The sequence below is a fragment of the Aristolochia californica genome, unplaced genomic scaffold (assembly GCF_029961685.1).
Source record: "Aristolochia californica isolate CCGP_79_NKW_82.1479 unplaced genomic scaffold, dmAriCali1.0.hap1 SCAF_2, whole genome shotgun sequence".
Lineage (NCBI taxonomy): Eukaryota > Viridiplantae > Streptophyta > Magnoliopsida > Piperales > Aristolochiaceae > Aristolochia > Aristolochia californica.
The window spans coordinates 49,745,900-49,770,673 of NW_027181881.1; the positions used below are offsets into that span (position 1 = coordinate 49,745,900).

The window sequence follows — 24,774 nt, forward strand, 5'->3', positions numbered from 1 at the left end:
TTTAAGACTTACAGTTGGTATCAGAGCAGACCTCTGATCCAGCGTTTTGATTCCGAGCCTCTGTTCTGTTTTCGGCTCTGTTTTTGTTTTTTAAAAAAAAACAAATTCTGTGCGCTTCCCGTTTGTGGGAGGCGGGGCTCTTGCATCGGCGAAAAGCGTCGGAGAACGACGCAGCACCGACGACGGCGACCATTCCTCACGGTTTGCTGGCGTCGACATTGTATAAATACCAGTGCCGACAGTCTCTGTTCGCTCTTTGTGCGGGACTGTCAGCGGCTCTCTGGTGACGCCTGAGAGCGTTGAAGACACAACGCCGACATCGGAAACAATTCCGAACTATTTTCCGGCGTCGACGAGTTGAAAGAACGCCGGTGCTTCTTCCTTCTGCGCGCGGCTGGAGGTTGAAGATGACCTCCAGCACGCAGAAACATAAAATTAAAATCATAAGGTACTTCTATAAATACCGAACGAGTTGGCTCGGGACGAGTTTTCTGCGACTCACTGTTCCAACTCGGCAACCGCGACTCAGGTCAGGTTGACTCGAAAAAAAAAAAAAATCGAGTCAGCTCGGACGAGTTGAGTTGGCTTGCCGTTCCTGGGCCGAGCTGACTCGGTGCTTAAATTGTTTTTGCGCCAGCAGGATTCGAACCCACGCGGTCGCATATTTATGTGTGCCAGTGACCATTATTCTACTGGCCGTCAAGTGTTCAGTACATAGGAACATATAATTTTATTTCCTGTTACAGTTTTTAATGCAATTTTTGGCATATATGTGAATGCATGAAATTAAAGTTATGCATAATATTATAGTTTTTAATTATGTTTTTAATTATGCATATCTTATGAGCATATTTGGTGCATAATGATAACATGTTAGTGTAAGTTACAATTATGCAATTCATGTTATTCTCATATATTTATGAGATTTAATGTCTAGTGATCCGTATAATTTTTATTAATTAGAGAGTAGCCATAACATCTTTAACTTAATAAAAATTATATATTATGATTAGGATCACATAAAGAATATTAGACATTAATTGTAACTAATTTTACTTGATATAATAAATTTTATCCCACATGATTTTTTATTATATTTGAGTTTATTAGTTAGGATAAAATATCAAGTTATTCATAATTTACCTACAGGGATTATGAATTCATAAATAATTTGATAGTTTTATCATAAAGAAAAATTAGATATTGATTGTAATTAATTATACTCAATATAATAAATTTTATCCCACAGGAATTTTTTTATTATATTTGAGTATATTAATTAGGATAAAATATCAAATTATTCATAATTTACCCACAAGAATTATGAATTCATAAATAATTTGATAGTTTTATCATCAAGTTTACTCATAAAGAATCTTGAATCTACTTGAATTAAAAACATTTAGCCCACATGCAATGTTTTTTATGTCAATTGATTTGAGTTTTAAGCATGATTTACATTGGTAAAGCATGATATTTTATTCAGGCCTCAATTTTAACATCGGCATGTAATTTGTACTTTTATGCAGTTGTACAACCTGCACATTTCTCTGATTTTCGTTGTGATATCCCTGATCTTAAGGGAGATAACTATAAGGTCTGGAAAGAGAGAATACTTCTTCATTTAGGGTGGATGGACATAGATTATGCTATTAGGAAAGACGAACCACCCGTAATTACTGATACCAGCACTGTAGCTGCAATTACACTTTATGAACGATGGGAGCGATCTAATCGCCTCATTGTAATGTTCATTAAGACAAAAATTGCTGCTGGTATTCGTAGTTCTATTGAGCAGTATGAAAATGTCAAAAACTTGCTGAAAGCCATTGATGCTCAATTTGTCACTTCAGATAAGGCATTAGCAAGCACCCTAATCATGAAGTTCTCATCCCTAAAACACACCAGTATGAGAGGTGTGCGTGAGCACATCATGCAAATGAGGGATATTGCGGCTCAATTAAAAAATCTTGAGGTTGATATGTCAGAATCTTTCGTAGTGCATTACATTCTGAATTCCCTTCCGCACCAATATGGACCCTTCAAAATCTCGTACAACACACATAAAGATAAATGGTCAGTTAATGAACTTTTGACCATGTGTGTTCAAGAGGAAGGGAGACTGGTGATGGAACAGGGAGAAAATGTCATGATGGCAACACATGGAAAGGGCAAGTATCAAGCCGAACAAAAAGGGAAGGGTAAAATATCCCCCCAAGCTTGTATTAAGAAAGATTCCAAGTGTTTTTCTGTAAAAAGAAGGGACACATGAAGAAGGAATGTGCCAAGTTTCAGAAATGGCTTGCTGACAAAGGTACACCAACCTCATTTGTTTGTTATGAATCTAATATGGTTAATGTCAATAATTACACTTGGTGGATTGATTCTGGATCAACAATCCACATCTCGAATTCCTTGTAGGGTTTGCAAAACCTAAGGAAACCAGTGGGAAGTGAGCATCACATTTTCTTAGGAGATCAGATGAGCTCACATGTTGAAGCTATAGGAACTTGCTATTTAACTTTAAGTAGTGGCTTTGTTTTAAAATTAGAAAAGACCTTTTATGTTCCAAGTTTCTCCAAAAACTTGATTTCAGTTTCAAGGCTTGTACCTTATGGATATTCTTTTAACTTTTCAGACTCATCTTTCAGTTTATATTATAAGTCTGATTGTGTTGGGAATGGTACATTGTCTGATGGTCTTTATAGCATTAATTTACAAAATAATGCCACTTACGGTTCAATGCATGTTCACACTGGTAATAAAAGAAGTGTTATTAATGAGGATTCCTCTATATTATGGCACCGGAGATTAGGTCATATCTCCATAGATAGAATTAAAAGATTAGTGAATGAAGGGGTACTTAATACTCTGGATTTTACTGATTTTGAGACTTGTGTAGATTGCATAAAGGGAAAGCAGACTAACAAGTCAAAGAAAGGTGCCAATAGGAGTTCAACCATATTAGAGATCATACATACTGATATATGTAGTCCAGACATGGACTCACATGGTCAGAAATACTTCATCTCTTTTATAGATGATTCCTCACGATACATGTATCTCTACATGCTTTATAACAAGTATGAAGCTTTAGATGCCTTTAAGCTCTTTAAGGCTGAAGTAGAGACACAATGTGGTAAGCAAATTAAGATCGTGAGATCAGATAGAGGTGGAGAATACTATGGTAGATACACTGAAAATGGACAAACACCTGGGCCATTTGCAAAGTTTCTTCAAGAACATGGGATTGTTGCCCAATATACCATGCCTGGTTCTCCGGACCAAAATGGTGTAGCAGAAAGAAGAAATCGAACATTATTAGGCATGGTGCGGAGTATACTTAGCAACTCCAATCTTCCTAGATCCTTGTGGCCTGAAGCACTTAAGACGGCAGGGTATATATTAAACCGAGTTCCAACCAAGGCTGTTCCAAAAATACCATTTGAATTATGAAAAGGTTGGAAACCGAGTTTGCGACATATGCGCGTTTGGGGATGCCCGTCTGAAGTAAGAATTTATAATCCACAAGAGAAGAAGTTGGGACCCAAGGACCATTAGTGGGTATTTCATTGGATATGCTAAAAGGTCTAAAGGTTACAGATTTTACAGTCCATCTCACAACACTAGGATAGTGGAATCAAGAAATGCAAAATTTCTTGAACATGACTTGATCAGTGGGAGGAATCCAACTCGGAACATAGTTTTTGAGAAGGATTATTCAGAATCTCAACTTTCCACCTCAAGTGATAGATTGGTTATTGTTCACCGTACCCCTCAAGTACAAACTGGTGTTGAACAACCAATCATTGAAGTTTCACAAATTGCTGACAACATTCCAGTAGATCAAGTTCTTCAAGAGTTGCCAAGCACTTTTGAACAACTAGTTGAACCCACATACTTCTCAGGAAAATGATGGTTCTACATTAAGAAGATCTACTAGACTAAGGAGATCATCAATTCTTGATGATTATATAGTGTATCTGCAAGAATCTGACATTGGAACCGCAAATGATCCCATGTATTTTTTAGAAGCCATGAGTTGCAAAGAATCAGAATTATGGTACAATGCCATGAAGGAAGAGATGAATTCTATGAAGAGTAATGACGTCTGGGATCTTGTTGAGTTGCCTAGTTGATTTAAAACCATTGGATGTAAATGGGTCTTTAAAACAAAGAAAGACTCATTATGCAACATTGAGCGATACAAGGCAAGACTCGTTGCTAAGGGATTCACTCAGAAAGAAGAAATCGATTACAAAGAAACTTTTTCTCCTGTATCTAAGAAAGATTCCTTGCACATAATTTTGGCATTAGTAGCCCATTTTGACTTAGAGTTGCAACAAATGGATGTGAAAACGATATTTCTCAATGGAGATCTAGAGGAGGAGGTTTACATGAAACAACCTGAAGGATTCCCCTCAAGTGATTGTGACCAATTGGTTTGCAAGTTAAAAAAGTCAATATATGGATTAAAACAAGCATCCCGCCAATGGTATTTGAAATTCCATAATGTAATTTCTTCATTCGGGTTTGTTGAAAACATTATGGATTAATGTATATACCAGAAGGTCAGTGGGAGTAAAATTTGTTTTCTTGTTTTATATGTGGATGACATTTTGCTAGCAACCAATGATAAAGGTTTTCTACATGAGGTGAAATAATTTCTCTCTAACAATTTTGATATGAAGGATATGGGTGAAGCATCTTATGTCATTGGCATTAAGATTCATAGAGACAGATTTCAAGGTATTTTAGGTCTGTCTCAGGAAACCTGTATTAATACAGTGTTAGAGAGATTCCAGATGAAGAGTTGTTCACCAAGTGTAGCTCCCATTGTGAAGGGTGATAGGTTCAATTTGAACCAATGCCCACAGAACGACCTTGAAAGGGAACAAATGAAGGACATTCCATATGCTTCTGCTATCGGAAGCCTAATGTATGTTCAAGTCTGCACAAGACCTGATATTGCATTTGCTGTTGGGATGTTGGGGCGATATCAGAGTAATCCCGGGTTAGACCACTGGAGAGCTGCAAAGAAAGTCATGAGGTACCTTCAAGGAACCAAAGACTACATGCTGATGTATAGGCAGACGGACAATTTAGAAGTCATTGGTTACTCAGATTCTGACTTTGCTGGCTGTGTTGATTCCCGCAAATCAACATCAGGATATATTTTCTTGTTGGCCAGTGGAGCAATATCATGGAGGAGTGCCAAACAGACTTTGATCGCCACGTCGACTATGGAAGCCGAGTTAGTTTCCTGTTTTGAGGCGACTTCACATGGTGTATGGCTTAAGAGTTTCATTTCTGGGCTTAGAATTATGGATTCTATCTCTAGGCCATTAAGAATATATTGCGATAATTCAGCTGCTGTTTTTATAGCCAAGAACAACAAAAGTGGAAGTCAAAGTAAACACATCGACATTAAGTATTTGGCCATAAATGTGTTAAAGAAAAGAAAATGGTCATTGAGCACGTCAGCACTGACTTAATGATCGCAGATCCTTTGACTAAGGGCATGCCACCGTTTAAATTCAAGGATCATGTTGTGAATATGGGACTTGGTTCCATTATGTAAATTTTTTCATTGTATGAACAATGTTATTTCAGTGAAATTCTTAATTAATGTGATGTTTTTTTCTCATATTTATGTGCACTTTAATTGTGAGAAAATTCATCTGTGTTGGACCAAGAGTAAACATAGGGTTTATTCATAAAGTATAAGTAATACATACATAATAATACATGGAAGATAATACTTGTCATTAGAGGACCTATCGCCATGATTCATGTATTTATTACTTAAATTCAAATTATCGATGGGTTTAAGATTATATTAGAAGTTTGGACCAAGTGGTAGAATGTAAACCGTTTTTATGAGAAACGGTTTTCTCATTACGTGGTCTCAAACTTCTGGCAGTTGCAACTCCCTCGGTAACACGAAACCATGAACCTTGATGGGAGGTTGGTTTTCGGTTAAGAATGGTTTTCGGTCCCCTGTCTCGTCACTCTCATTCCCCTTCAGTTCAGTGCCATCGCCGTGAGTGCCAAGAGATCGGAAGCACCGAGAAAACAGAAGCGAAGGAATTTGTAGCGTATGGAAGGAGGTATGATTTATCTTCCGCATAATTCATAATGAATTTCATGTTGTATTAGAAATTCATGTTTAAGACTTAGATTGACACCATTTAAACGCTGAAGTGAAAACTCCATCTATACTACAGAAAACAGTGAGTGTCATTGTGACAGTAGACTTCCAATTAGCAGCTTGCGAGGAGAAGCAAATGGTTAATAATTCGGCATCGAGTTCCTGATGGGTATTACACAGATGGGTGCTGCACGCTTGACTAGTTTAATGTTCTCAGTTTCATTCTCCTTAGAAAGTAATATGCCAACAATCTGTATCCAAAGATCATTGCAACCATCGGAGCAACGTCCTTCCCGCTGTTGTCATTGCCAAGTCTTTTGATGAAGGGAGAGTTACATGATCTTGAGAGATGATTGGAGCCTGAGCAGCCATATTGGATCTTGAGGAGTAATCTGTAAGTATGGTAAGCGAAAGAGAGGTTGCGAATCCACGAGATAAATGGTGGGATTCTCTGGATACAAAAGCCACCATTTTGCTTGAAAATTAGTCATCATATTGGCCGATAAAGTAAACTGAAAGTGATATGAGATGGGTCTTACCTGTACAAAATATCCACCAGCTAACATGAAGGTCATTACAGTAACAGAAGCGAGTGTGGTTGCTTTCATTATGTCCATGAATGCTGCACCTATGGCCAGTCCCAGACCCTATAATTTGAATCGTGTTAATATATATTCCACTAGTAGCTGTGGGTCGGCATGAGCTTGCTTGAATTGATTTCATTTGGCTTAAGCAAGTCATATTAAATTTGACAACATAATGCTGGCTCAAAGGAAAAATGAAAAAGTTCAGAGAAGAGTTTGGTTACCTGAGCAGCCACAATACTGAGGAGAACTATGAGCATGCTAAGGAAAAAGGCATCAATACTTTGTTTTAATCCCGCCATGAAATAGACAATAAGCATGAAAACTATAGGCAGGATGAGATCTAATGGTAGGTCACTCATGTTTCGAGCCATGAAGTAAGCACTTAGCCTGTACATGTCCACTGATCTCTCCTTAGTTAACATTGCTTTTTCTTGAGGAAAGGTGAAGATGGCAGTGAATACAGGAAAGAAGCCCCAAAACACTGAAATGAAGAACAAAAGCCCCGCCTGCATATTTTATTTCATCGTTTTCCAAATTAGATGAAGGATGTTAAAAATTCAATATAAAACAAAAAAGCAATATACCAATCATCTCTGCCCAGTTCGGTTTCAGAGAAGAAAAAAATGAGTCTTTAGCATCAAAGAACCTCATTTCTAGTGAAATCTCCCTTTTCTCTACCCAAACTGAATCCTTATGTGCACAGAGACATAACCAGTTAGCAACTAGTCTTCTATGGATTGCTCTACTTGCCTGATCTTGGAGCTGTTGAGGAGTCGAAGAATCAGAATTCCACCAAAGCAATCCTAGTATAATTGAGGTGGCTATAACTTGGGTCGCTCTTAACCAGCTCAAATAATCGTGTCTTCTTTCTTTCAGATCTCTCCAAAAGAGAATTGAGAATTGGTCCCACCAGCTAGCTCCCCATTCTTTTGGACTAGCCCTACCCACAGTAGCCACTTCTTTCTCCACCTGGGCAGGAGGCGTCAGAAGTTTCTTCTCCATCATAGCAACCTTACTATGATGATATGCCCCTGCTAGATACTGCAAAACATATCTTTACAAGATGAGCTTTCTTACACATCCAAGAAGTTCTTTCCGTTATATATGATGTAAAAATGTTACCGACCTCATGGACGTCCTCAGCAGACGGTTCTCCCTTCCTAGATTTGAATTCTGTGTTTGCAAGAAACGGGTTATTCTTCAATTCAAATGGGATTGATTTATCATTGACGTTGCCATTGGCAAGATCAATGAGAAACTCTGCTGGGTTCATCGCTATAAGCGGAGAGCAACCAATGGAAGAGAAGTACAGCATTGCTTCTGAGGCCTTTCCAGAATAAAGAGAACTTCCTTTCGCCAGGAGAATTAACTTGTCGAACTTACTGAATAGTCTGCTCGATGGCTGATGAATAGTAGTAACAACTGTCTTTCCTCCCTGTGAAATTACATTCGGAAATTCACACTGTTGAACATTCCCATCTATCTTGACAGAAAGGGTGTACAAAAATGTGCTCACCTGGGCAATTTTTTGCAGTACTTGAACAATTCGGAGTGCAGAAGTCGAATCAAGTCCAGAAGTTGGTTCGTCTAAGAAGAGAAGTGATGGGTTGAGTAGGATCTCGTTCCCAATGCAGACTCTTTTCCGTTCTCCACCAGAAATTCCTCTCAGGAGCGCTCCCCCAGTTACGCTGTCTTGGCACCTACATCAGTAATTATATCTGATTCGTCGGTTTTGCAATTTCTTAGTCTTTTTCTTAGTCTGTCATTTGTTCTACACCTGATGAGGAGGTACATATTCAAGGCCGGGTTTGTACCTTTACCGGAAAACGCTCAACCTCAAATCTTTTAGAATGGTCCCAGGCATTCTAGCAGACAGAAAGGTATGTGTATGGATGAAACAACCTTTCGGTTCTCCCATCAACCTGTTTCCTCATCTTTTGAAGGATTTAGTGAATTTATTGGCTTCTGCTCATGACAGAGACGGACAAAGTTCAAGTTGCTTGACAGAAAGGGCAGTTACGCCTGGCAAGTTCTTCTAAAGATCTTGTATTTATTAGCCGGAAAATTTTTTTCCTAAGTGGTTAGTCATTTTGGTATAAAGCCTTGGACCCAACTTAACAAGGTTCTCATACAAGGTTCTCATACGGGCATTCACCCAAAATTATCCACGTGCCACCATGTGAGGGTCTTTACCCAAATTATCCATGTGCCTACACGTGAGGTGGAGTGTTAAAGTATAGTCCCATATACATTAGTGAGTATAAAGATCTTATATTTATTAGTTGGAAAAAAAAATTCCTAAGTAACTAGTCATATTAAGATAAAGACTTGGACCCAATTTAACATTTGCTGCTTTGCTTATGTGCAGAAATTTCCATGTATGATTTATTTTAACAGAGACAAATATAACTTGAGTCATTTGCTTATGTCTCAACTTCTGTCATTTGCTTACGAAAGACTGATAGGGGAGGAGGAACCTTTCAAGGCCGAGCTCGGAGATGACGTCCATAGCTCTTTCTTCCATCTGGCGCTTCGTTAACGTGTTTGAAAGACGGAGACGGGCGGCATATGTGAGTGTCTCTTTCACCGTGAGGTGAGAAAAGACAACGTCATCTTGAAGTACAAACCCAATCCTGTTCACAGTCGTAAAAAGAGAGAAAATGAGTACTACGTGTAAAATGAATGAAGAGAGAGTGGCAACAAAAAGCAGATTGTCTCTTCTTATAGCATTCGTATGAAATTTCAATCAGAAAGCTCTCTAGTGTTCAGAGGCGCATTTCAACGGTCATGAGGAGGTTGTACCTCTTCTTCAGTGACTTGTTATACGGTTGGTCATTGTAGGTGATGGTCCCAGTGGAGCCGCTGCTTCTAGCCCTTCCACTGAGGAGATTAAGGAGGGTTGTCTTTCCACTTCCAGATGGCCCCATGAGAGCCAAAACCTGTCCTGGATGTACTGAGCCAGTCACCCCTTCAAGTATCTGCTTCTCGCCTGCGTTCCTCCCTTTTACACTCACCTTGTACGTTATATCGACGAACTCCAAGAAGAGAGTTTTGCAACACTCACTAGTAAGTAACAAAACAATGCAAAAGAAGAGAAGGATATTTCGACAGCAACTGGAAATTGGAAATTGGAAGTAAAAATTACTTTGAGACAGATTGGATAACAGGGATCAGTTCGTATATGCGTCTGGCGATCTGAACCAGAGTTCTCCATTTCAGAAGGTGGAGATTTACTTCTGTCACCCAGCTCTTCACACAAGTGAAAACAATGAGCTTAAAAATGTTTTACCATAATGTTAAAATTTCTACCAGTAACTTGAAGAATGTGTGCCAACTTACCATGCATGTCGATATTCAGCCTCAACGTGTCGGTCTTTCCTTCCACAGGTAGTGTTAACCCGGCGCCAACACATAACTTGAAGTCATAATTAGTGGTAGAAGCTCTGCCAAGATTAGAGTACTCTGGATCACTGAAATTCCCGTTTCCGGTACCGATTATTTCATCTATATCAACTAGGATCTGGCCGGAACTCAAGGACTCGCTCTTACGTCCTGTTTCCTTGCCTGCCGATTCTAATTTCTTTCCCATGTCTCCGTTTTCTTCTGTGACGGTCCCAGTCGGTTTAAAGCAAGATCCTTCTGGATGGTAGATCATGTGATCTTGCACCGTCTTCGACGGAAAAATATCGACCACCGTTACCGGTTTCCGAGGCAGCTGATGATTCGCCACGTCAAGGTCTACTTTGATCTGCTGCTCCATTTTTTCAATTTGCTGAGAAGACGAAGAACACTGAAGCTGAGAGATTGGAGAAGAATGAGAAACTAAGTGAAAACGTTTTTTAAAGGAAAAACTTGAGTGAAGTTTGAAGAAGCCGACAAAATCCAATTCTGTCGGGAGCTGAACAATAAAAGTAGTGGGGTCCTGCTTTGTTCAGTATTAGTTGCGCGCTACCAACGACACTTTTCCTTTTGCTTTTCTATTCATCATTGTTTAAGGATGCAACGGGGCCGGGTTCCCATTTTCACACGATGAGTTATCCGTTTTGACTTGGATCGCTTGGTAACCCTAATAATCTCGTCAATCGCTTGGCAACCCTAAAAAAAAAAAAAAAAAAAAAAAAAAAAAAAGGTCTTCGAAAAGTCTCGCACGTAGACGAGAAGTAAAGCCATAGGACCCATCAGGGGCGGTGCCCTGGTTGCGAGGGCACCACCTCCTTTTGGGTACATTTTCCTTTCCGTCTTTGCGGGAGACTTTTGTCCTCATTCAGGTCGTAATAGTACCTAAACTTTCGTACTTGAGACAATGGACCTCCTGTCGTTTACCTCAGATGTCACCTCCTAACGATACCTTCTTAAAAATCATTATTATCCTTTTATTACCCAAATAATAATAATATTATTCTTTTAGGCTATATTAATACCTTATTGCATCATATAATTAAATTCTTAGGGAGTGTTTGTGACCATTTACGTAACATCTCTAACAATTGTCTCACCTGTATTTTGTAAGCTACATGTTCACGTAGCTATAGCCTGTATCCAGATTGAGCTTCATTCCAAGAGCCCGCGGGCGTGGACAAAATCAGTGATGAAATGGAACACCTTGACAGCCTCGATTCCGCGACGCGGACCAGATGCTAAGAATCCTATCTTCCTCCCTCGAGTACCATTTTTGCACGGAACGATCACGAGGAGGATAGGGCCGTGACCTTCTCCTTTAAGACCGAGAGGCCAAATAATTCTCGTCTTTTCACGAAGGGAACCTGAAGAGGGCGCCCATCATTTATTTTTTCCAGTTATAGAATATGAACAACCTGGTAAGATGAATCAAAACCATCTAAAATTATCTGTTTATTATTTCCTAATGTTGGAATATTTTTTTGTATTGATCGGGCCGGTCCTTGTATAAGATCCGTGGGGTTGTTTTACTAATAGGCTTCAGCCTTTTAGTACACTAGTTTCAACATGGTATCAAAGCAGGTTGGTCCCGAGTTCAAGTCCCGCTCCCACCGAATTTTGTCCCAGGTTTTTTCGGTGAATTTGTCCATGGGTTTTCCCCGTGCGGGGGAGTGTTGGAATATTTATTTGTATCGATCGGGTCAGTCCTTATATAAGATCCATGGGGGTTGCTTTCTTAATAGGTTCGAGTCTTTTAGCGCACTGGTTTCAACACCTAAAATTATGTGAAAATTCATGGCGGCTTCAGATTAAGTTTTTTTAACCTATATATATATAATTCTTAATTCTATATTAAAGCTTAACTTTTTGTATTTAATTCATATTTATCTTATTGCTCATTGTAATTCAAATGCCATAATAGTAAAGCTGTTGTAGTTTATTTCCATAAGTATACACAAATACCTTAGAAATCAAACTGTGGTTTGAGAGAATGCAATTGCTTAGATAGATCTGTATTTAAACAGTCAGGCAAGTTATGAAATATCTTATTGAACCCTTGGATTGGATTCGCATCCGATAACTCATAACGAGAGAAAAGGCGATTTTCTTTAGATCACCCAATTCATGAAGGCATTGATGTTGAGACGACGAAGGAAACAGAAAGTGTGGTGGACAATCTTTGTGAATGCCCCTCCTAGAACTCGAAAGATTTTAATCTAGCAAATTACAAAAATGAAGACGTGTTTCCCATAAATTGTCTCAAACAAGTGTTTTTCTTTAAGGGATTGGGCGGGATTGCGCGGAGGCTGATAAAATGTACTTTGGAATTTGTATGAGAAATAGAAGATGAAATCTACTCTGGAGCTTGTATGAAAACAAAGTAAAAAATAGAGACCTCTTTCTGTTATTATTGAAAGAACAGAGAAACGTAGCAGAAGCTACTATAAGTATTTATAGACAACAACATTAAACGAGTAAGTCGCTAACTTAAACTATATAGCTCAGCGGTACGCTTGGAATGTCATGAATGCCATGAATGGCATGAATGTCATGAATGCCAAGCTTGGAATTAAAATCAGAGAACAACTACAATCTAAGTGGTTTAGTAAAACAATCAGCAAGTTGATGTGAAACAGCTTAATAGAACCATCTCGAACTCTGTCACGAACAAAATGAGAATCAATCTTGATGTGTTTGGTGCGTTTGTGAAACACTGGATTGGTGGTACTATGGACAACATATTTATTATCATAGTAAACAGCCACTGGATGTGAATGAGAAATTTGAAAATATTTCAGCAATGAGAACAACCAAAGTACTCAGCAACAATGTTTGCAAGTGCTCGATATTCAGCCTCAGCTGATGATCTAGAAACCACATATTTCTTCTTTGATTTTCATGAAATGAGAGAGCTGCCAAGAAATATGCAAAACCCAGTTATAGGCCGCCGAGTATCTTGACATCCTGCCCAATCAGAATCGGTAAAGGCAGTCAAGTCAAGTTTGGAGGAAGACGAAAAATGAAGACCTTGGCCAAGTGAACTCTTAATATACTGCAATACTCGATGAGCAGCTTGGAGATGAGGCTGCTGAGGAGCAGCCAAGAACTGACTTAGTGTATGTATAACAAAAGTTAAAATTTGGTCTAGTAATAGTAAAGTAAAGCAACCTTCCAACTAAACTTCTATAGGGCTTAGGATCCTCAAGAAGTGTGCATTCAGATTTTGAAAGTTTAAGATATTACTCCATAGGTGTTTTGGCAGGTTTAGATACTAGAAAACTAGTGTCAGATAAAAGGTCTAATGCATATTTGCGCTGGAAGAGAGATATACCATATTGATTTCGTTCCACTTCAAGGCCCAAAAAACACTTCAAGGGCCCAAGATCTTTAAGTTGGAACAGCTTATGAAGAAACACTTTGAAAGTATCTACAAATTTTTTATCATTACTTGCTATTAATATGTCATCTACATAGATTAATAAAGCCATGAAACTATATCCTTGAGTTTTGGTATAGAGAGAATAATCAGTTTTGGATTGTTTGAAACCAAGAGAAACAATGGTTGAAGAAAACTTGTCAAACCATTGTCGGGAAGTTTGCTTTAATCCATACAAGGACTTTGTTAACCAACATACTCTTTTATCACCTTTATCACTAAAACCAGGGGGTAAATCCATATATGCCTCCTCAACCAAATGTCCATGAAGAAAGGCATTGTTGACATCTAATTGAATTAGATGCCAACTTTTAATAGCAGCAATGGAAAGAAGACACTTAACTGTCACCATCTTAGCAACTAGACAAAAAGTATCAAAATAATCAATACTCTCCTTTTGTGTAAACCCCTTAGCAACTAATTGAGCCTTATACCTCTCAAGTGTTCCATCGGATCGAAGCTTCACCTTATAGACCCATTTGCAACCAATTGTAGCCTTACCAGGTGGAAGAGTTGTTAAAATCCATGTTTTGTTTGTTTCCAAGGCTGTGATTTCTTCAGCTATGGCAGTCCTATAATGAGGAATTTTGACAGCTTGAGCGAATGTTTTAGGTTCAAAAATTGTTGAAAGAGCAAAAACAAAAGATGTGTGTTTAGATGTAAGATGAGAATAAGAAACAAAATTGGAAAGATGATACAAAGTACCTGTTTTAGAACCAGCCATCGCATTAGAAGATGTTGGAGGTAAAGCTGTTGAAGAAGCCATATGGCAATGAAAATCATGCCGATATCCAGGTAACATGTGAGCCCGAGAAGATCTTCGAAGAGGTGGATCATTAAAAACAGGTAATGTGTGATATGTTTCAGAAATTATTTGTAGATGCTGATTTTGAGAACAAGGTTTAGATTCAAGAGTTATAAGAGAGGAATGATCATTTGAAGGAGATATAATATCAGAATGTTGAGAAAAAAAAATCAACCAATGGTTTAGGAAGAACAACTGGAATAGATGAGTGCAAATTATGAGATAGTGATTTAAAATAAAATATATGTTCATGAAATGTTACATCTCGGGAAACAAAAAAATATGATCATCAAGATCATATAATTTCTAACCTTTGATGGTAAGAGGTTATCCAAGAAATATACATCTACGAGCTCTAGGAGCAAACTTAGCTTTGTTATGCGATAAAGTTGAAGCATAACACAATGATCTGAAGACCTTCAAATGATCATAAACAAGAGGCTTATTGAAAAGCAACTGATGAGGACTTTTGCCTTGCAAGTATGGAGAAGGAATTCTGTTTATTAAATAAACAACAGTAAGAATCGAATTAGACCAGAAACGCAATGGTAAATGAGATTGAAACATAAATGCTCAAGCCACATTTAAAATGTGTTGATGTTTCCTTTTACAAATGAATTCTGTTGTGGAGTTGCTACACAAGATAGTTGATGGATTATACCTTTGCTAGCAAAGAATGAATGCATGACAAATTCACTACCATTATCAGTTCTCATAGACTTGATTTTAGTGTGAAATAGAGTGTCAACAAGAACTATGAAATGTTGTAAGAGAACCCGAGCATCAGATTTTGATTTTAACAAATAAACCCAAGTACTACGAGTATAATCATCAACTATCGTTAAGAAGTATTTAAAACCATCCAAGGAAGAAGATTGAAATGGTCCCCATATATCATAGTGTATTAGTTCAAAAGGACAGCAGGATTTTGTCTGATTTTGTAAAGGAAAAGGCAATCTCTTGTGTTTAGCAAGAGGACATATATCACAAACCATTGAATTAGGAGCAACAATTTGTGGAACAACAGAGGATAACAATTTCATTCAAGATGGAGATGGATGACCCAATCTCTTAAGCCAAATGTCAAAAACTGAAAGTCTGGAATTAAAACCAAAAATAGAATTAGAAAACACATCTTTAGGAGAGTTCACAGGTGAATCTAGTTTTTGCAGTAGATAAAGTCATTCACAAGCTTTACCCTTCTCAATCATGCTCCAATGGATGGGGTCCTGAAGAAAACAAAAATTATGAAAGAATGTTATACAAGATGAGGAAGATTGAGTAAGCTTGTTAACAGAAATTAAATTAAAGTGGAAGGAAGGAACACACAAAACATTGTATAATGTAAGTTGAGAAAACAAGTGAATAGATCCAATATGTGTAACTAGAGCAGAGGGACCATTTGGCAGTTTGACAAATGAATTATGAATAGGCTGATAGGAATCAAAAAAGAATATAGAATGAACCATATGATCCGTGGCACTAGTGTCAATGATCCATTCACCACTAGGAATCAAACCAGATTTAACAGTGTTAAAAGAAAAAACAGAATGTGAAGATGCAGAATCAAACTTACCAGATAAATGTTCAAGTGGAGATGTTACCATATTAGTATTGTGTGGCAAGGAATTGGAAGATTGAGTATGGAGTAATGCCAAAATCTATTGACATTACTCTGGAGTTAAAGGTAATGAAGGACTAGTTGATGATTCTGTTGTAACATTGTTAACAGACGCAAAATTATTAGCATAAATATTGAAAGAATTAGAAGAATTGAAAGACTTGTTTTTAGATCGATATCTTGGAGGATATCCATGCAACTTAAAACATTTCTCCAGTGTATGGCCTGGTATGGAACAATGAGAGCAAATAGGTCTACGAGTGTTAGACTTATTCTGGTGAACTGGTTTAGTAACAGTAGCAGAAGGTATGGCAGGTAACATCACATATCCAATCTCTCACTAACGTTCTTCTTGAATAATCAGATAATACACTTTATTAATTGAAGGCAGAGGATCATTAAGAAGGATCTGACCTCGAATGTGTGAGAATGAGTCATTTAGTCCCATTAAAAACTGCATGACATACTCTTGTTGTTGCATATCCATCAAGGATCTCAACGCGCGACAAGAACAAATAGATAGTGGACGGTAATTGAGTAACTCATCCCAGGACCTTTCATTTTTGTAAAATAGACACTTACAACAAGATCGTCTTGAGTGAGAGATGCGATAGACTTCTGCAATTGATAAATGTGAGGTCCATTCCCTTGCAAAAACCTTTCATTGAGATCAGACCACATTACATGAGCAGAATCGACATAAATGATGCTGGCAGCTATCTCTCGTGAAAGAGAATTCAAAATCCATGAAAGAACCATGTTGTTGCAACAAGTCCAAAAATGAAACATAGAAGATGTTTCAGAAGGAGATGGAAGAAATCCATCAACGAAACAAACTTTGTTCTTGGCGGTTAACGCCATTAACATTGAGCGACGCCAGGTGTTGAAATTTTCACCGGTGAGAAGCTGAGTAACGAGAAAATTTCCTGAACTATCTCCATGGTGAAGATAATATGGATTCGAAGAATCCATTGGACGAAAGAAACTCGAGATCTCGTCTAGCTCTGATACTATGATAAAATGTACTCTGGAATTTGTATAAGAAACAAAAGATGAAATCTGCTCTAGAGCTTGTATGAAAACAGAGGAAAAAACAGAGACCTCTTTCTGTTATTATTGAAAGAACAGAGAAACGTAGCATAAGCTATTGTAAGTATTTATAGACAGTAACATAAAGCGAGTAAGTCGCTAACTTAAACTATACAACTCAGTATTACAACTCAGCAACGTAACTCAACATTACGCTTGACAACTCAGCATGAATATAACAACCAAAGACTCCTAATAGAGGCAACCAGAAGGGAACCCTCTTGTGTCACAAGTACGAGAGAGAAAGAGAGAGAGAGAGAGAGAGAGAGAGAGAGAGAGAGAGAGGAATCCATTCCTATAACACTAAGAACTCTGTGAAACTGGACAAATTGTCCACATTCTAGAGAGAGAGAGAGAGGAATCCATTCCTATAACACCAAGAACTCTGTGAAACTGGACAAATTGTCCACATTTCTAGAATGGAAGGATTGAAGGGAGGATTTAAAAAAATGGGAGAGGGTGAAGAATCATTCTTATGCGACTTTCAGGGATTCTTGCAGCGACATTGATTTTTCATAAAATTCATTTAGATTTGTTATTTATTTATTTAGGCGGAGGGCAGCAAGAATAGGTAAGTGTATGTGAGGCAAATTGCAATTTTGGGCGACTAAAAAGTGAGTGCAACTTTCCTATTCTATTCGCCTGAAAGCTTCCTTAAGGTATCAAGGTAAGTCAGAAGTTCAATCAGACTTAATCCCCATCCAGGTTATACGATCTGAAGTGAATCCCTTGTCCAAGTCATTAAATGAAAGGATAAAAATGATTTAAAATGAAGTGGATCCCATCGGGTTGGCTAGGTAAACCAATTGACTTGGTAATTTACCGTGTAGGGATTTTTTTTGGGTGACACAGAATCGAGAGCGAAGAGAATGACTCCTTCCCCGCTAGTATGGAAAACGGGAGAAGACCTCCCCCTTCGTCTTTCTCTCTTCTTCACAAAGAAACGACAAGGAAACAACAATTGGGGAGCAGCTCTGATGTGTTATGTTTTTGCAATTTCATTCTCTTCCCAGCTTTCCTCCTCTCCATGATACGCTTTACACACATTATCCAATCTATAAAACTATACTGCGTTTTTCATGCATCAATGCTTCCTCTCTGCCCTGTGTTTCCCGTTCTTCTAACAATCCCAGTCGTCCCTAACTGCGTAAATGGACGCCCACTCAAGTTTCTAACCGGGACCCGGCGTTATTTCTCCGTTTGGCCCCACCGGCAAACCCTGAGCCTCGCTCAATTATGGAGTCAATCTCTGCAACTAACGAGTCTGGCCAGATCAAAACTACAACGTCAAAGTGGCAATCTCGTAAATTCTGTCTTTAAACAAAGTCAGTGAATTGCAGCCGTACGTCTTTCCACGTGGAGGAATCTACGTCACGAACGGCTCGTCTGACGTGTCACGCGGTCTTCTGGTGGCTCCCAAAAACATAAATAATAATCAGATATATTTTAGTATTACAAATTTAAAAATTTAGAACTTTTCTTTTCTCGTTTTTAATATATTAAAATAATCCCTGTTTTTCCATTGACTTGGGGTGGAGAAGCAGGCAGGCAGAGCCTGAGCGTGGTTTAAATTTAAATATTTATTCTCTGCCTTTCTTGTATTTCTTAGCTTGTGAATGTCCTCCGCCTTCGCTTGTTAGTATCCATCACCACCAGCTGCTCCGATCTATATGCTAGCCCATGGACCCGCCGGAGGATCCCGCCGGCAGACCATCGCCGAGAAGAGAGCTGCAGGGCCCCCGTCCCACTCCCCTCAAGGTCAGAAAAGACTCGTACAAGATCAAGAAGCCGCCGCTCGCCCCGCTGCAGCAGCAGACTCAGCCTCCGCCCCAGCCCCGCCCGCCCGTCATCATCTACACCGTCTCACCAAAGGTCATCCACACCAACGCCAGCGATTTCATGACGCTAGTCCAACGTCTCACCGGTTTCTCCTCCACCGCGGAATCCACTTCTTCGTTGGCGGCCGTGTCGTCTAGCCGAAGCGGTGTGCTCTCGCCGGCTGCCCGGTTGGCGACGATCGAGAAGACCCAAGTTGCGGAAGGGGACAAAATGGCGATCAGAGACATGGACATCGTGGATCAGTTAGACATGCCGACGTCCTTCGATCGAGCTGGGAGTTTCCCTGGAATTTTGTCTCCGGTCCCGTCCTCTCTCCCGCCTATCTCTCCCAACTTCTTCTCCCCTTCTGCAGATCCGAATTCCCTCAGTTTCTTGCATGATCTCAGCCCATTTTTCTCGAACAGGAATTTCATAGAAGGCACCTTCGTCCCCAGTCCGACCGCGGCCAGCTTCCTCTCACCCACGATAACTTATCCGTCGCCGTCTTTTGACTTCTTCAATCAGCTCTTCGACTAGACTGCGAAATAAGCCAAAAAAAAACCTCCTTTAACTGAAAAGAAACGAGATACTTCCCACTTATTTGTAGCTTGTTTTCTTCGTCTGAAACACAACATAACATAGGAGAATCGAGGCCTATACCTGGGTTCGGACTTGGCAGAGGAAGCAACATCAGGCCGAGAAGAAAAAATCGACGACAAGAGAGGCGCTTTTGGTGGTATAGTCGCAGGTATTTTAACGGGCCTTTATTACTGGGCCACATCACAGAGACTCTGGCCCAATGGAGATTACGTGGCTTCTTCTTATCCTCCTAGGTGGGCCCTATTTATCTCTTTTGTTTTATTTTCTTAATCTATATTTTTGTCTTACACTTTTGACTTGTAATTTGTAATTTTTAATTTGTAATTTGTAACCACACCCTTCATAATTTCATCGATTCTTTTTGTTTATGGAGTCCAGAAGATCATCTTGAGAATCATAATTATAAGAAAATTTTAGGGTGGTTCTGCGGCCTACACAAGTTCGATCTGAAACTGTGGCCTGCCCCTTTTCTGTTTTACCTTTCTTGCCATCATCCTCCCTCCGGAATAAGCAATTTTCTACTTGTTTAAAAGAGAATACTTGCTGATGTGGCGTTACAAAAGTAGCCAGCAGGTTACAGCTTGGGTCTTGTATAAAAAATTACGTTAACGCGTTATTTTTGGATCTATTAAAATGAACAGAGTATAGTTTAAGCTTATTGTTTTGGCTCTAATCAGATCGCTACGATAAGATCAGTGAAACATCTTTCGTTTTCAATCACGGTATACAAGTTTTTTCGGGTTACTCTCACTTCTATCAGAGGTCCCCAGTAAGGCAACTTGCAAATAGTTTTATTAAAGACACGGAAAATGAAACGAACCTTACAGGTCGCAAGAAGAGAGGAAACGAAGAAATTGATAGAGTGTCTGACAGATTTCAATTAATTCTGGGCAAGTTGGGGCTGCTCCATTTTCCACAATTTCTTCATATTCTACCTGCAATACCAAAACTCCAATCTGGTGGGCTTTCACAGCTAATTCTCTGTCAGAGCAGTTGAAGAACACAAAGTCCGTCTTTTAACCTTTACTGGTCTCTTTGAGATTTCTTGATTGTTCATTTGAAACCCACGTGAATGAACTATTCCAATTCTGTCTCATTCTTAGATGCAGCTAGCTCATCAACCATGGTATATATCTCCCTTTAAGACTCATGGACACAAGGGGCCGGTTGACATAGCGAGTTGGTTCTGATACTCAAGTTGCATTAAATAGGGTATGTAGGTGGGCAAGAAAAAGAGCCAAAAGACAATGCACCTTCACCTATCTTTCGAGTAGCTAGTCGGCAGCCAAGGCATCTATTTGGTCCAGCAAGCTGGAAGTAGTGTGAGAGAAATTAAACGAAAAGAAGTATCGTATGGAACTGTTTTCTGTTTCCCCAGTTCAAACCATTTTTATGGCAGTTCCTATCTGTTGATTCTAAATGCAGATCACAGCGCACTGCACATGAATGATCACTTCCTCTCCTCTTCATCCGACGGGCATAATAGCTCTCTCCTGCTCCGATCGGATCCGAGCTTCGCCCAGTAAATCCTTTTACGATTACTGGTCTGTAAATGTTAGTGTTACTTAATGGTGTTTGGTGTCTTTGACATTTGAGGCACAATCTGTGTAGTTGTTGGAGACATTGTTCTCTAAGCCACCTCACTTTGCATGCATTATCAGTACCTTTATCGACCAATTCCATATTAAAAGGCAAGTATGCTCGAAATCTCTCTGCAGGGATATTTTGGAAGTCCACAGTCATCGCCCATATTGGCTGTACAGGCAGTCTCTCTGGAGAAAAAATTGGATATAATTTCCCTAAACGAGTTCTATATTGTTTTAACTTTAAAGATGACTCAGGTAGCTGAAGTTTGTGCTTCTCTTTCTGGCAAACGAGAGCACCGTTTTCCTCGACTGGCAGATCAACAAGCCAACAGAAGCAAATAATTATGTAGAGGGTGATCCCATTTTCCCAAACTTCCTCAGGTTCATGCATACGGTGTCCCAAAGATTGATCACTCGGCACCTCCTAAGCCGCATTTTAATCACTGTCGTTCGTTTATATAAGCTTGGGAACACGACTCTATTCCATACCGACATGGGATTAAAAAAATCTCATTCACTCTTCAAGCAACCGACACTCGTCCATTTCACGGGTCCCGCAAATCTCTCTCCTGGCTTTTATTACCATTTCATCTTGTCAATGTCTTAACTGCAAAGACGACCCACGAAGGTCAGTAGTCAATGAACCAACCCCATGAAGGCGAGGCAGAAGTTACGTTTAAAAAATAAAAAGAAAACTGGAGTGTTCTCTGATAAGAAACGAGGCGAAATGTCTCTAGTTTTCTCCAATGGGCACCTTAAAATATTGAGAATGCATTGAATGGGATGAGACGACAAAAACCGATGAAGACCAAACTTTCGATGAAAGAAAAAAAACTTGTTTGATGATTACGTGCAAGTTTACCTTATCATTAGCACGCCATTGAAGTCTTTTCACTACAATCCACTTTGGTAGGCTACATGTACATTTTTTCACAAAATAATCGCTAGGTTACCAAATGTTCAGGGTCTCGATTCTTAGTTTGGAAAGATTTGTGTTGTGATTTGACAGGAAGGTTTACTAGGTTATATTTTTCTGTGGGTATACATTACTCGTTTCATCAAATTTGAATATCACTCGTGTTTTTCTTAATTTTGATTTGAATGGATGTTTACGATGATATCAGGGGCTTCAGTGTTGTCCCTGCGACTGACTGTTATTCTATATATAATTTTTTTAAGTAAATAATAACACAGTCCTTATTTTCTATTTTTCTTTCTATTTGCTGAAGTCGTTACATGTTTTGCTCCCATGTTGTATTTAGGGACATTTAGGTTTTTACCCAATTTTTTAAACATAATTAGATAAATGATGAACTTTTAAACTAATTTAGGAAAATACCCAACTTTGAGTGTACAATCAAAAGTGAGGCTTTAATCGAGTACGTGTCGCCATATTATCATACCACATCAACACTTGATGAGTCGAACGGCACGTCATCTTACAGACATGTCATCACCCATGTAGGATGTCATGTCATTAAATGACACAAAAACTAGATTCACCGAAAGATAAGATGTAGAAGATGACAAGCACAAACTAGCAAAAAGAGACGTATCCCGCCATCAACCCCTAGTCATCGTCCTAGTCGTTCATCAAGTCAAGAGATATACTGCAGGTTCAAGTAATAAGATGTCTATCTGCAACAGGGCATTAACACTCGCTAGTCATTTTCTTGATGGTCCTAATTCCTAACTCCATTCAATTTGAATACGACTCGTTCAATCTTTTAGGGTGCGTTTTCAGGGCTCTTACTAATGTACAGAGCGACAATCTGGTGGAAGTCAATGCATAAGAGAGATCAACCACTATGTTGTGCGGAAACTTGAGCAGCATCGTCATCTACAACTTATCTTGCTTTTATGTGGTGTCATGGAATGTTGACAAGCCAAGGAATCACAAGCGTTTACATTTGTTCTTCCCGACAGACAATTGGTTGCTTGCAATGTCATTTCTAAGGAATAGTCCCACATGGATTAGTTAGATCAAGTATCTTGAGTTTATTAGTTGGAAATGAGGTTTCCTAAGGACCCAATTTAACATGGTATTAGAGCAAGTACTCGTATGTGGGACTCCACCCAAATTATCCACATGCCTACATGTGAGGAGGAGTATTAAGGAATAGTCTCACATGGATCAGTTAGATCAAAGATCTTGAGTTTATTAGTTGGAAAATAGATTTCCTAAGGTGGCTAATAATTTTGGGACAGGCCTTGGACCCAATTTAATAGTCATTCTCAACCTAACTGATGCCCAGAGGTTCAGAACAGGAAGGAAACTCTTTTGATCTTTTCCTTGGCGCCTGAAGCAAATCTTATAATTAACCTTTGAGATCTAAAACATTATCATTTGTTAAATGACACAACTGATCGAGAGGGCGAGAGGAGAGGAGAGAGATTGAACGGCAAGAGAGAGAGAATGAAAAAATAAGATGGGCGACGAGGGCTTACTTGGCGCGATATGACATGGCATGATGATGTGTTAAAGTATTTTATGATGTGACATCCTACATAGGTGATGACGTGTCAGTAAGATGATGTGTCATTCAACTCACTGAGTGCTGATGTGGGCATGATGATATAGCGACACGTAATAGGGCAAAGCCTACATGCCACTTTTGATTGTACACATGTGTTATTGATCGGTCAAAGTTAAGAATTTTCCTAAATAAATGTAAAAGTTCGTCATTTATTTAATTATGTTTAAAAAATTGGATAAAAACCTAAAAGTCTCTTGTATTTATCTTATCATGTAAAACATATCTTTTCTATTCTAAATTGTATAAATACCACCCTCACTCAATTGTAAACGTGTGGTTCAGTTCAACATCTAAAATCCTTTACCAATGACTATCATATCTAAACGATTAGTCATACTGAGGTTTTCAACCCAAGTAATCTAAGGCCCTGTTAGTGCGTAGCGTAAGTGAAATGTATTTCACTTACGTTGGGTAAAATATGTCAAAAGTTGTTAGTGCGCAGTGTAAGTGCAGGGGGAAAGTAAAATATAAATGTATTTCACTTTTTCACGTTTTAGGCATAATGGGAGGGAAAGTGAATTTAGAGGGGTCGAGCTCTGAATTCACTTTCCCTCTCTCAATTACATCGGGCTCGGGCTGTCGGGAATGAAGGCTCTGTCGAACGAGGGCTTCGGAGAAAAAAAAATTCTCTCGCTGGCGACCGACCTTCGGCGATTTCAATCGCCCTCTGTACGACCTGTCTCTAGCGCTCGACTCCCTTCCTCTCATTGTCCCCAGCACCGACGACCTTTGGTAACTTCTCTCCCCTCTCTGCAACCTCTTCGGCTCCTCTCTTGCTCGCGACCTTCGGCAATTTCAGTCGCCCCCTCTGTACGACCTCTCCCCGGCTCTCGACTCTTTTCCTCTTGTCGTCCCCTGCACCGACGACTTCTCTTTCCTCTCTACAACCTCCATTATTCGTTCCACTAGCTGAGCGAGGAAGACGAGCTACAGTAACTCGTTTTAAATAATTATTATTATTATTTTTTCCTTTTAAATAACCATTGTTATTATTTATGTTTTGTTTTATTTTTTTATAATCTCGTTTTTCTGTTTTTTATTTTATATTCATATTTTGAACTTTTTCATTATGCAATACTTAGTAATTAATTACTATCCAATTTTATTTTTTAATTATAAAGTATAATTAAAACTAATAATTTATT

At 38.9% G+C, this 24,774-nt stretch overlaps 2 protein-coding genes across 2 annotated transcripts; one reads left to right on the forward strand and one right to left on the reverse strand.

Annotated features, from left to right (window-relative positions):
• Nucleotides 1-6,350: 6,350 nt before the first annotated feature.
• On the reverse strand, nucleotides 6,351-9,760 carry LOC137956607 (ABC transporter G family member 22-like). Its single transcript, XM_068804162.1, has 8 exons — nucleotides 9,541-9,760; nucleotides 9,216-9,371; nucleotides 8,255-8,438; nucleotides 7,865-8,173; nucleotides 7,489-7,779; nucleotides 6,960-7,244; nucleotides 6,691-6,798; nucleotides 6,351-6,602 (listed from the first exon to the last, which is right to left on the reverse strand). The coding sequence occupies exons 1-8, from the start codon at nucleotides 9,663-9,665 to the stop codon at nucleotides 6,351-6,353; spliced, it is 1,710 nt and encodes a 569-aa protein (XP_068660263.1). The 5' UTR covers nucleotides 9,666-9,760.
• Nucleotides 9,761-18,698: 8,938 nt separating this feature from the next.
• Nucleotides 18,699-19,838, forward strand: LOC137957105 (protein MKS1). The gene has a single exon (XM_068804819.1). It carries the CDS (start codon nucleotides 18,769-18,771, stop codon nucleotides 19,441-19,443), a length of 675 nt encoding a protein of 224 aa, XP_068660920.1. The 5' UTR covers nucleotides 18,699-18,768; the 3' UTR covers nucleotides 19,444-19,838.
• The last annotated feature ends 4,936 nt before the right edge of the window (nucleotides 19,839-24,774 follow it).

What these genes read in the sequence shown, in the direction of transcription:
- LOC137956607 (XM_068804162.1), bottom strand. Translation starts at nt 9,665, where the DNA reads ATGGGGCCATCTGGAAGTGGAAAGACAACCCTCCTTAATCTCCTCAGT. An exon ending in CTCAACAGCTCCAAGATCAG is followed by an intron (nt 7,245 to 7,488) that starts GCAAGTAGAGCA and finishes TAAAATATGCAG; the next exon opens with GCGGGGCTTTTGTTCTTCAT. An exon ending in CTGGTGGATATTTTGTACAG is followed by an intron (nt 6,603 to 6,690) that starts GTAAGACCCATC and finishes TTTTGTATCCAG; the next exon opens with AGAATCCCACCATTTATCTC.
- LOC137957105 (XM_068804819.1), top strand. Translation starts at nt 18,769, where the DNA reads ATGGACCCGCCGGAGGATCCCGCCGGCAGACCATCGCCGAGAAGAGAG.